The sequence below is a fragment of the Macrosteles quadrilineatus genome, unplaced genomic scaffold (assembly GCF_028750875.1).
Source record: "Macrosteles quadrilineatus isolate MER2022 unplaced genomic scaffold, UCM_ALF_1.0 Scaffold_2__2_contigs__length_208266976, whole genome shotgun sequence".
NCBI classification, from domain to species: Eukaryota; Metazoa; Arthropoda; class Insecta; order Hemiptera; family Cicadellidae; genus Macrosteles; species Macrosteles quadrilineatus.
Window position 1 is genome coordinate 71820662 of NW_026542595.1, and position 13264 is coordinate 71833925.

Here is a 13264-nt window from a genome sequence, read left to right on the forward strand (position 1 = left end):
TCATGCTAAAGTTTAAGACGGAAAAGAATTGGCTGCAATACATTTGTTTAACTTAATATCTCAACAATAAGAATTCAATTCTAGGAAGGTCACTATCCCATCAGTTGCCCTCTCAGTAACGGAAGTGTTTCCTCCCCAAAGACATTGCCCTTTGCACCCCTCCCCCCACCGGGGCACCAAAGTCATCCTCTTCTCTTACCCACGGGTCAGGTACTTTTTGGGGAGAGAGGTATTCTTGGGGGAAAGCTAGTTGGTGTGCGAACTGAAGCCTAATGAAGCGTAAAAGGGTTCGACCCCGGATTAGGGCCAGAGCTCGCCAGGCTTCCGTTTCCCAGAAATGAGTCTCACTTCAAAGAAAGTTCCAAAGGTCTGGAATTTTAGAACTGTAGGATGTGGTTGACGATGAAATCCCGTTGGAGCATGTCTTTTACACATTTTGCAAGAGACCTGCAGCCGATATTTAAAGAAATCGTGGATTTGAATCCTGCACCTATGTTTCTTTCAATGCGATCCGTTGTAGTTTAATTGTAAGTACAGAGGTGAGCACATTAAAAAAGTTCAACCATTGAAAAAATGAAAATATTTTGTTACAATTTAATTTAGTTCAAAAACGAAAAAATACTATGTAATATTGTTTTACACAATTGGTTATTGATGTAATTAAAGTGGTAAAAGTTGTATACGCGAGGATGTGCTAAAGTTCACTGTATGTGGCGCGAAACCGCTGCAGTTTAAACGAAACTACAAAAGGTCGTTCCTGATAGTTACACATTTAACTTAACCCTGTATATTTTATCTGAGAATCCACCACAATAATCTCTCATGGTTGTATTATAGGATGTTTTATGTCATATAACAGGACATAATAATGTCATATAACATATAAAGGATGCTTATGTCATATAACAAGATTAGTTCTTAATCCTATTCTCTAATACAAGCTATAACTCAATAACTCGGTTATTGAACCAAGTGTAACGTAGGCATTTGCTATGTCTGTTTGTCTGTCTGTCTGTAATTTAAATACGTTTGAAGATATGAAAACACATCTGAATAAGTTGATTCCTGAACTCTAGGAAATGGATATTTTGTGGATAGTCAGTGACATTGTGTAGTTTGTTGTTATGTAGCCATTGACTAACACCAACACAGTGAGGATAGAAGAAGAAGAAGTGTCTGCACCTGTTGTACCTTTCTCGAGACTGTCAATCTGGTCGTTGGTGAAGGAGGTTCTGTTTCGCTGCAGCTTCCTCTTGAGCCGCAGCCGTGCCTGGTCGTCATCCGCCCCACAGGACCCTGGGTTGGAGTTGTCCCCGCCTGAGGTACAGGTCTCGTCACTGGGCACGCCGTCCACCTCGCAGGCTAGGGCAGACAAGGGTAAGTTAGCCGGTTGGGGACCACCAAGAACTTGAAGGGCCTTTAAATGGATTGGGTTTATTCATGTTTTTCTTCCTATTAAACTAGCTTCTAGATTTGCTTCGTGCTGTTCGTTGTTTTATGTTTCAGACTTTTAGCGAATTTCCCATATAGGGAATAAGCTATTACCGTAGTACTCATGGTAAGACCTGGACGCGGGACTGATTTTTTTTTTTCGTTTTGAGGTCCCTAGAGGCCAAAAACACCATCCGTTCAAATTCATATATATATGTGTCCGTCAGCACGATAACTCGAGCAAAAATGATCCGATTTTGATGAAATTTGGTACAAACGTGTAAACGTACGTTTATTCGAACGAGTTCGCGATCCAGCGTGATCGGACCATGGGAACGGGGGTTTACGGGGGTTTACGGGGGGTTTTATGGGGTAAAAATAGGTTTTTCCCATTTTTGACCCAAAAAACATAAAATTTAGCAATTTCTTTCCAAACCATTTTGTAGAGCTTAAAAAAACAAATAATTTAGTATATTGAAGCGTTATTATGCGCCTAATGGTTACGGAGAAAATTCCAAAAAAATTTTAAATTTAAAATTCCCATGTTATTCTTATGGAGAATAAGTAAACTGTTCTAGTTTGCTTGTTTGTGAACATATCTTGATCAAATTTGGAAAATGTTTTTATTTCTTACTAACTATTCACATTTTACAAAAAAAAACAGTTTTACCCTCCCTGATGCAGCAAACCTAAGTACTTGTTAAACTAATTCTATTTAAATCAAGAATAAATGTTATATTTAAGTAGACATTTAAGTGTAAATCCAATCAGTCAAATGGAAATTCGCTTAGTCTGCAGGTTTGCTGCGGCGGGGGTATTTGTTAATTAAATCAAATGAATATAAACAATTGAAGTGTGGAATGGATAGATATATTCCCTAAAGTTTTTTGGTTAATACCAATACCATGTTTTATGTTATTTGCGACAAGTCTTTGCAGTTGTTGCAACTACATTTTTAAATCTGTATTAAACTTAAATTCAGCTTATGGAAAATACTTGAAAATCATATTACAACATAACATTTTAATAAAGGATTAAGGGGCCTCTAATGAAAGTCATGAAGTCAAAAGTTCATGTGATGAGTTAAAACGAACCATCTGTTTGACAGGGTCGTAGTAAGACTACGCTAACACATGTACACAATGGTGTCTGTAAACGGAGTGAACGAAGGGTGAAGATGTAGACTAGGGATCGGGGGAATGGGGGGAGCTTTGCCCCCCAGCCCCCCATCTCCCTGTTATCACGAGGTTTCTGCCTGAGCGCCCCCGGAACGCGCCCCCTCCCCCTGACTTATCTACCCCCTCGGCCCTTACAGTAATGGAAGTCTGCGATAACACGCCGTCTCTCTCATAAATGTTAATATTTTACAACCGGAGGGAAATATTGGTCTAAGTCTACATAAGTTTTGCAATTTATTTTAGACTATCGCAGTTTGATCGAGCAAATTTATGGGCTGTCAGGTACCGGAGAAGTCGCGAGGTGACGCGAATAAGTCAAATTCGGAGGCCCTGTCACTTTCCCAGCCCGGGGATGAAGTTTGAAATCATTTTTCATCTCGAGACTCCTTTGGGTTTCAGGAGAGAGGTATATTTTATTTGTCGGACGAGTGATATATTTAGTGTCCACCCGTGAGCTTTTAGCTTGGGTTTTGTAAATACATATAACCTTTAGTGTTGACAGCAGACGTATCAAGTGATTTGTTCTCCGGTTATTTTTAACAATGTAGTTGGTCACACTAAGTACACTAAATATGAAAAAATTGTGTAAAAATCGTTAACACAAACGGGAGTAAAATGTCACAAATAACAAAGCCTGGTTATCATAGAAGGTAGGTTAATTGTCTTGTCTGGTTTAAAGACAATGCAAATAATTATGAAGCAACAAGGATCAACGCAATTAAGTAAAAAAACCTTTTAGAACTTTTGAAACAAAAAGAAATATAAAACCGTAATTGCTATTCCAACTAAAACCCAACTACTGTACACTTAACGGAAGCAGGTAAGAGGGGGTCGAGTACAAGTAAACGCGTTGAATGCATTTATTCTTGCGAAATAACAGCTCTTTGCTCTGCTGGCCCGTGCCGTGGAAACCGTGTTCAAAACAGGTGAGGGGACAATAATCACTTGATTTCAGCGCATTGGACTCATTGTTATATGTATAAACTGGGAATAATTGTTGCTAGCCGCGACTCGTGCCGTGGCGGAAATGGCGGCCAACAATATGTCGTTTTGTTTCCGCTGACTTCCGGTGCTTGAGCGACCAATGAGGTCGACTTGTCGCAGCCGCCGCACGCCCGCTTGCGTGCCTAATTGTATTTAATTTATTGCAATTGAATAACTTATCGGCCTCTGTTGCTTTTGTTTCATTCGCTGTAGAATGCCGGTTTCTGTGCTCTTCGGACTACTGTTGGGCTATTGGTATGATTTTGTAAAGGATCACTCAATATCGAAGAATAAAATACAGGCTGACTATCAAAGAAGGTAGGTCACCTTGCATTTGTAATCTATTAGATCAAACTATCTACTGTTTACACAGCTAAAGGACAACCCTAATCATCAACTAAACTAATCTATCGTAATTTATCAAATTGCTGTATTCAACACAGAGCGCTAACAGCAAAGGAGTTGTTGGCTTGCATCCCTTTCTCCATTGTTTAAATACCTAAATGATATTATATTCTTAAAAAATATAACAAACCATTATATTAGCAATATCTATATTTATATGACACACAATATGTTTGAAAATGCGATGTATGCAACGCACGCGCTCTAATTGCATCTCTTATTTTCCGAAACAAAGATAAACGACTTAAAAACTATTACAAAATATGATGGAAGGATTTCTGAATATTGTCAACGAATATTCCAAGAATTGGAGAGAGCTGAGACGGTGAGAGGGGGGACTTCTCTTGATTTGCTTAAAACACCGAGTTAAACTCTCCTGAAGACGACAAGCTCTGCTGCAAACGTGTTTATAAGGCTGGCTTCAATTTACATAATTGTGACAGTCGCTTATACTCACACAGTCACATGTGTGCTGTATCAAGACAAGACGCTGTTGAAGGGGGGGGGGGGACTAAACGAGTAAGCTAACGAAATAAGGACGAGGAGAGGTTGTTTTAAATAATTGTGAGAGAGCGAGAGAAACGAACAAAGCGTGAAACAGTGAAGTTGGGCGACAAGTTGATTAGGGAGGATCCGGGATTGTCGTGTGACACACAGTTTTAGCTGGGGATCGAAACTGTGTGACGTCAGAGTCTCAGATGGGACTGAAACCGTGTGACATCAGAGTATTAGATGGGATTGAAACTGTGTGACATCAGAGTCTTAGATGGGATTGAAACCGTGTGACATCAAAGTATTAGCTGGGGTTGAAAATGTGTGACGTCAGAGTCTTAGATGGGATTGAAACTGTGTGACATCAGAGTATTAGCTGGGATTAAAAATGTGTGACGTCAGAGTCTCAGATGGGATTGAAACCGTGTGAAATCAGAGTATTAGATGGGATTGAAACTGTGTGACATCAGAGTATTAGCTGGGATTGAAAATGTGTGACGTCAGAGTCTTAGATGGGATTGAAACTGTGTGACGTCAGAGTATTAGATGGGATTGAAACTGTGTGACGTCAGAGTATTAGATGGGATTGAAACTGTGTGACGTCAGAGTATTGGATGGGATTGAAACTGTGTGACGTCAGAGTATTAGCTGGGATTGAAACTGTGTGACGTCAGAGTATTAGATGGGATTGAAACTGTGTGACGTCAGAGAGTTGGATGGGATTGAAACTGTCAGGATCGTGGATCAGATGTTTTGTGATTTCACAGTTTTAGTGGGAGCTTAACTCTGAGAAACCAGGATAAGTCACTGTAACGTCGCCGTCATAGTTAAGGATCGAAACTGTTGGAACAACGGATAAGGACCTTTGTCGTGTGAGGCTAGTCCCTGTTTTGGGAGGGATTTAGATTGCAAGAGGGTTTAAACTCGATGTGGGTGAAACATAGTTGCAACTCTTGAATAGTGTGACGTAATTGTTACTAGAACAGTACTAATAGAGTATCGTAGTAAGTAGCCTTAAGAGATTCGAGCAATTGATAATAATAATAATAATAATTGGTATCAGGCTCTAACGTAATAAAAATATACAGGGTGTTTCGAAACTCTCTCCCGAAACTCCGTGGTCATGTTCCTTAGGAGAAAACAAACAAAAAATATCGTATAACATATGCTTTATCTCGCCTAGTTTTCCATCTGAGTCAAATCGTACATAAAAAGAGGCTAAAATCGCAAAGCGTGATGTATTGCTGCATTTTTAATATGTTGTTGGGACCAGTTAGGGTAACTCAAAACCAAGTTTGCAGCTTTGAGATCCCTGTGCTCCCTGCGTAATGAGTAAAATATTACAAAATGAATGTATTTTTTAAGTTTTTGGTCTATAACTTATTAACAGTGCATTTTTCTTAATACTACTTAAATGTAATAATTAAAGTACATAAAACTTCTAAAAATTTAAGCATAGTTTCATTTTTATGTGTCAAATAGTTTTTGAGCAATGATTTTTCAAATATTACAAATTTGTTTAAGTAATTACCATAATTTACAATTTTCCTGGGCTGGACCCACAAAAATTGTGTAATACCCATATTATGGCAGAATTCTTAAAAACTGATTTTGTAGTAAATTTTATTGTCTTTCGTTTTATTACAAAGCTAAGTCTCTTCCTCCAACACTTTTCTGAAAACTATACAACTAATAATTTATGAATATTGTGATTTTTTCATTTAACGAGTTTAATTGTTTTTACAGCATGTGTTTAAGTTATTAATAGTTAGATAAATAAATTTTACTATGCTTTAGCTAAATTTTTAAAAATATAATATAAATTTGTGTAAAAACAACTTACAGTAAATATCCCAACCGCAGAAAATGATCAAATATATCGGTCTCGGCACTAAGCCTTACCGTACCACCTGGTAATAGCTACTTCCTATCAGTAAGTAAAAAAGAAGAATATATGTTAAATTATTGTTTTATTTCTATCAGACTTGTTTTCTTTATGTTAAGTTTTAGATATAGTTTTTGACGCCATTCCATGTACTGATTTATGTACAATATGAAATAAAGACAATAATTTGATCTGATTTGAACACAATCGTTGCGTAAACAACTTTTTGCTGTTTCAAATATTTTATATGATGCATTTTAACTACAATAGTACAGGTTCTACATCAATAAGATTATTGCTGATGTACTTTTTCCCGCAGCACCTTTTCCGAGAGCCTGAAAGACGACCTCCTGTTGTTGTGTCAACCTTGTTGTTGTGTTGTTGTTGGTTAAAATGACAAGGACGTCACTTGCAGGATTTTGATTAAAACAAATGGAAAAATGACCTTGTTAAGTTAAAATGACAAAAGATAAGCTGTATTTTAATCTGATATTTATATCTGTAGGGTGAATATTATTGATTTTGTACTGTATTGAAATCGGTCCCGGGTCCAGGTCTTATCATGAATACTACGGTGATAGCTCATTCCCTATATAGGAAATTTGCTAAAACATGCTCAAATTCCTAGAGGTCAAAAACGCCTCCCGTTTAAGTTTATGTAAATGTGTGTGTATGTCCATCAGCACATTAAATAGAGTAAAACTCGTCCAATTTTGATTAAATTATAAGCAAATGTTATTCTTACGTCCGAACGAGTTCGCGAACCAGTATGATCGTACTAAAGGGAACGGGGTTTTATGGTATTAAAATAAGTTTCCCCATTCTCACCCTAAATATTCCTCCTAGGAAGCTGGAGAAAAGTCCCTAATTGCTTTGTATGGTGGCAACACATTCCACGATGAATTATAATACCTTCGGTTGCACCTGTTTGTAAAGGCAGCAGCCAGCGCTAAGGTAAACTTATCACGCTTGCCCACCACCCAAGATGCAGCTTCCTTCCACTCATTTCGAGCATACCACCAAGTGCAAAAATGGTTAGGGATTGAAAAGGATCCCACAGAGTGGGATTGGTCAAATAGCACAGCAGGATTGGTTCCAGTGACAACCTCATGCAGTCAAGCTCCATCCAACCCTCTGAAACTAATTTCATGTTGGTACAAAAAGGGATGCACGAGTGCTTGCACATGTCGGAAGGCCGGGCTTAAGTTTTCACCTTTATGTACTCCTTGCTCTGCTAAGAATTGCCAAAATGTCCCATTACCATTTACAGTATTGAAGAGGATGAAGATGACCCTGACGATAATATGTCTTTACCCGATCAGTTTGAATCAGGAAACCTTTCTAATACATGCCTTCAGTGTCCAAAAAGCCAAAATACTAATTGTAAGAATGTTTTGTCATAATTTATCTTTAAATATAACTTTTAACCTTAAATATGTTTTTCCTCATTTCGTTTTTATCACTTAATGGTTAGGGGACGTTATTTCGACTCATTAAATTACAAAAATCGTGATATTCATAAATTATTATTTGTACACTTTTCAGAAAAGTGTTGAAGGTACAGACTTGGCTTTGTGATAAAACGAAAGCCAATAAAATTTACTACAAAAGAAGTTTTAAGAGTTCTGCCATAATATGGGTATTATACAATTTTTGTGGGTCCAACCCAGGAAAAATGTAAATTATTGCAATCACTTTACAAATTTTATAATATTTAAAAACCATTGCTCAAAAACTATTTGACACTCATAAATGAAACTATGCTTTAATTGTTGGAAATTTTTTGCACTTTAATTATTACATTTGAGTAGTATTAAGAAAAATGCACTGTTAATAAGTTATAGCCCAAAAACTAAAAAAAATACATTAGGCTATTTTTTTAATATTTTACTTATTACGCAGGGAGCACAGGGATCTCGAAGCTGCATACTTGGTTTTGAGTTACCCTAACTGGTCCCAACAACTTATTAAAAATGCAGCAATACATCACGCTTTGCGATTTTATTGTAGAATTTGACTGGCCTATGTGTATGTATTTTTTACATTACTTCCCATAACTTTAGAACCACTTTAGGTACCAACTTTAAACTTGGTACGTGTATGATGATCAATATGAACTATTTGTTTACAAAGTATCAATTTTATATTTTGTTTAATTTCAAAATTGGGTCATTTCTATTTTTCAAAGCCTCATAACTCAAAAATCATAGGATTTATATAAAAGCTACAAAAGACCGAAAGGATGGAAATTTAATTACTTTACAAAAATGTATAGTTTTTATAGGGTCATAACACAAATAACGGAGAAAAAAAATATATAAAGTTATCACCTGCAAATTTATTGAATTTGCATAAATTTTTAGTTATAACTTCGGAAAAATTTATGTTTTCCATTAATTGTGTAATGATCCTATACAAATTGTACCTTTCTGTAAAGTGAATTGAATTTCCATCATTTTTGGAATTCGTCACTTTTTTATAAATATTATGGTTTTTGAGTTATTAAGCTTTTTAAGGTTTTTTTTATTAAGCAAAAATAGTCGCCATTTTGAATCCATACAAAGTAGAAACTTGATGCTTTCTAAAACGATAGTTCCTATTAATCATCATACACGTAAAAAGTTTGAAGCAGTTATCTCAAGTGGTTCCATAGTTATGGGAAGTAATTTAAAAAAAACATACACACTGACAGACGGAAAACGAAGCAAGATAAGGGATATGTTTATAACATTTTTTTTGTTTTTTTGTTTTCACCTAAGGAACATGCCCACGGAGCTTCGGGAGAGAGTTTCGAAACACCCTGTACATTACAGGGGTTTATTGGAATGATAATTTAGTCGTGTTGACGAGTATGTGTATACCGTATTAAAAAAATTGGTAGGTATAGCCATATATAGAATGGGTATAATTTTTATATAAAATAGTTGTTTATGAGTAAACTTTAAAATTATATTTTTTTAAACATGGTATGTTTAAATTAAAATGTAGATGTTAATGCTAAGGTAAATTTCTTTGTAAGTGACGATTAAATTTCATAAACCTCAATTTTTTTTATAATTGCGGAATAATGTCAGCAGAGTATAAATACCTTTTAGCTAATAAAAAAAATTAAACTTTCTGGAAGTAAAAATCCTTTCTGTCTTATCTCTTGGATAACACGTTTTGTATCAGTAGTTATATCTGAGAAACAATTTCAGAATTACTATTTCACAACAAGCAACATCCATGGGAGGTTGAATATGTTTCTTGGATCAAGTGTGTCTAGGACGAAGGATTATAGGAAGGACAGGGAGGCAGATGTGGCAAGGACTAAGGACCAACAATACTCCTCAAGGTCCTTCCAGCTGACCCTAGAATATTGTGACAAATGTCCTGCGGCTATTTACATAAGACTGGCACGACAAATCCCAACATGTTTTGTCACAATAGAATTATTCGCTGCGTTTTCACACGTCGCATTATAATTTCAACAAAGCACTAGGCGTTGGATTTTTTCATCTCCATTAGTATAACTTTTAACTATGGAGGCAAGAGCGTTTTGTCAGTTATAAAGACTATGTTTAGTTTAAGGGTCCAGCTATAAAAATATACTAAGTTTTTCACTTTATCTGTCAACAGCATAACCAACGTGTTTGATAATTAAAAGTAAGTATTAAAATAAGTTTTACAAAATTCAGGAACTGCTGTTAATGTTTACCTAATTAAAAAACAATTAAGCTGCCGTTCTTTAATTTATTTACACTATTAAGTCCATTGGTGACAAAAAATGGATTTAGAGCTATACCTTAATACGTTATATTTCTTACCTACATTTTCACAAAGTTTGAAAGTTAAAACCCAAGTTGATCGTTCCTGCTGTATAATCGTTTTGTGAAGTTTTTTTTTTTACGTGAAACTTATATGACAATAACGTGAATGCAATGCAGCTTATCATAATAAAGAAACAAACATTCTGGTCATATGGTATTTAGAATAAGACTATTATCCTATTGTTTATATCGAGAACTTATAACTCAATTTTTGATATAATTTTTTACTGTGAATACAACTAGACATCCCATGTCCACGTTAAAGATGAACATAGTTTAATTGAGCCTCTGAAACATGTTTGTCTCTACCCTAGAATCACGGGGAGCGAGTTGGTCTAGTGGTAGAGCGTGCGGGTTCAAATTCCGCCAATTACCAAAGGATTTCATCCAAGTGATAACGCCACGAACCAGTCTAGAATTAGACTGAAACAATGTGAAAAATTGGACTAAAACCTAGAGGAATAAAAACGCTGAAATCATAATTTTTTGTTTTAATTTTTTAACTTGAAATTTATCATGTATGTGTAAACCTCTTTTTATTTGTCATTTAAATAAGTGTAACTTCAAAGTTGAATAATTGTAGATTCGTCGATCAGTACTTTCGCCAAGTCAACAACGCGGTCAGTTCTCGTAATCCAAGATTCGACTGTAAAGGCGTCGATTATTCTTCTTCCTGTGAGTCTATTTCGGACTATAGAACGGTTACTTTCCGATTAGCAAACTCATCCGTTTTATTTACGTTTGGGAACCGGTAGCCGGGTCCCGGGTCCTCGGCGACATGTTTATTCACCGGTAAGTAGCCGCAGGGCGACGGAGCGTGGCGAGTGGTGAGCGAAGGTAACCCTAAACGTGCTAATGCGCTGTAATAAAGCAGATGTGAGTGTGAAAAGAGCCAAGTAAATAAATAAAAGTGTTATAAATCACTATGTCATAAGTGCGGGACGGAGTGGGGCGCCGCCCCACGGAAAAAAGGGAAAACGACTGCAGCTTTGTGATAGGCAATGGAACCATTTAGCTGTAAGTAATCCGACTGGAGGTTAGGCTAACAGCTGACACCGCCGCCATCTTTGGCGCGTCAGTGTTGCCAACGTGTATCGATCGACACTAATTATTCCTATGTTTGTCCATACATATTAAAGTGGATTTGCATAATTTTAATTGCTTGTCCAAACTAAGACGGGTTGTCGGCTCGAATATCGCGCAAGACGGCAGATAAGTCTGCAAGAGCCTCGTCATGTAATTAAAGCCTGTCTTTGAGGCGGGGGTGGACAGTCTTCGGTTATGGGGTTGAAGGTTAGCGAGTAGATCATGATCTTATTTCAATATTGGGATACTGCCTACTGGGTTGTTCGAAGCTATGGAACGATCGATGATTTATTTGCACGTCCTTGCGGTATTAATAATTTATCATAATTTTTGTCTTCTCGACGAGCTTTTGAATTAACTTCGTATGAAATGAGTTTAAAAGTTAGTAGATAGTATTATATTAAAGTGAAAACCATTGATAGCGCTACAGATCTTCAACATGTATATTATATTACGTACATGTATAGGCCACAAGTAAATAATGTCTTGAGAGTTTAAAACTGTTTCATGATAACCATTATTAAATCACGTTACTGGCCTATGTGGTTGTGGGTAATGAAAGTATGTAATAATTTTATCGTACGTATCAATGAGACCGATCACTGTAATGTAAAGAAAACAATCCCGGGCTCGTGCCTATCGTCCTAGGACAAAAAAATATTTAAGTGTATTACTGGTGTTCCCGAATTCGGCGAGACAAGGACATCAGCTACGATCCCCGAAACATCTACTAAGCTTCATGGGCTAAATCGATTTCCCTTGAAACTCTTTGTGAGTATACCGTAATAAATATTGGCGTAGACCCTAACAAAAAACTTAATATACAAGTGTTCAGACATGTGTGATGCACTCTGAGAAAGATTTGCAAAAACATTCACGATCAATTAGTCCCCAAAACAGTTTATTACAACACGTAAGTCAATATATCCCTCTACCGACACAAGTAACCGGTGATGGGTATAAAAAGTTCATTTTAATTGGCAACAATAGTGCGGCCATTTTGGTTTTGGGAGGGGGCAACTACCGGTTGGATCGCATAATTAGGGTGTCCTGGGCGTATAATGGGACGAGTGTGATGTGATAGAGGTCTAGGTGCTGGTGTTCGCCATCACGTGATGTGGTTGCCGCCTAGTATAAATAAAAAAGTTTACTGTGGAATCATTAAGTTTAAAATTCACTTAAATGTCTTAACGCCCGGTATAATCACAGTTTTACCATAGAAACCGTAAGCATTTGCGAGATTTACTCATTGTTTACCTTTCCCAATATTTTAATGCATACTTTATAAAACTCACGTTTATTGGAAAATCTTGGTTGCAAAAACGCCATTCTTTCTTTTTGTACGCGTATAACGCAAGTATAGGGTGTTACGTTACTCATCAAAATATAATCAAGACTTTGTGGCGTAGTCATCTTTTGTCGTAATCATAATGACTATCAATCAATCTTAGATTGACACAAAGAAAATAAAGTTTAATCTTAACAGCTATTAATTACCAAACGTGTGTGTTTCATTAAAATCCACGAAGAAGTGAAGGCGCGGACGAGAAAAAAAACTAGTGTCACATCCACCGATCGTGAATTTTTAGCTTAGAGTGAAAAATGTATGGATTGTCTTACATTGTCATTCTAAAGATTATGGTTTATTTATGTAATAGTATATTTTAAGACTGAACTATGTTCAATATTGATTTTTACATCTTTAATTGAATTTCTTTCCCGATGGAATGAATGAATAAATAAATATTTTTCCGACATTGTATGTATATGTTATGGTTTTTAGTAGCCGTTTCCTAATTTAATCGTTTAAGAGAAAACGTTACACTTGGTGATTTCTAATGTCTTTATTTTTCTAAAAACTAAATTGACCTCTTAATTTTACATCCCTGCTTTTATAGTTATAAAGCATGAGTCAACTAGGAAAAAACACCAATTCTTATTCGCAAATCATTAAACGACACAAATTTTCACAATAATTACTACCCGTGTATTTA

At 36.2% G+C, this 13264-nt stretch overlaps 1 protein-coding gene across 4 annotated transcripts in view; it reads right to left on the bottom strand.

Moving 5' to 3' along the window:
* Positions 1 to 13264, bottom strand: part of LOC128985850 (paired box protein Pax-6-like) — an 86686-nt gene that overhangs the window by 12627 nt on the left and 60795 nt on the right. For 2 of the 4 annotated variants that reach the window (XM_054405793.1, XM_054405791.1), the window contains one exon: positions 1192 to 1362. In XM_054405793.1, the coding sequence (XP_054261768.1) occupies positions 1192 to 1362 (171 nt within the window). Of the gene's footprint in view, positions 1 to 1182; positions 1363 to 13264 lie in introns of all 4 variants that reach the window. The other 2 variants (XM_054405792.1, XM_054405790.1) reach the window with 1 other exon arrangement.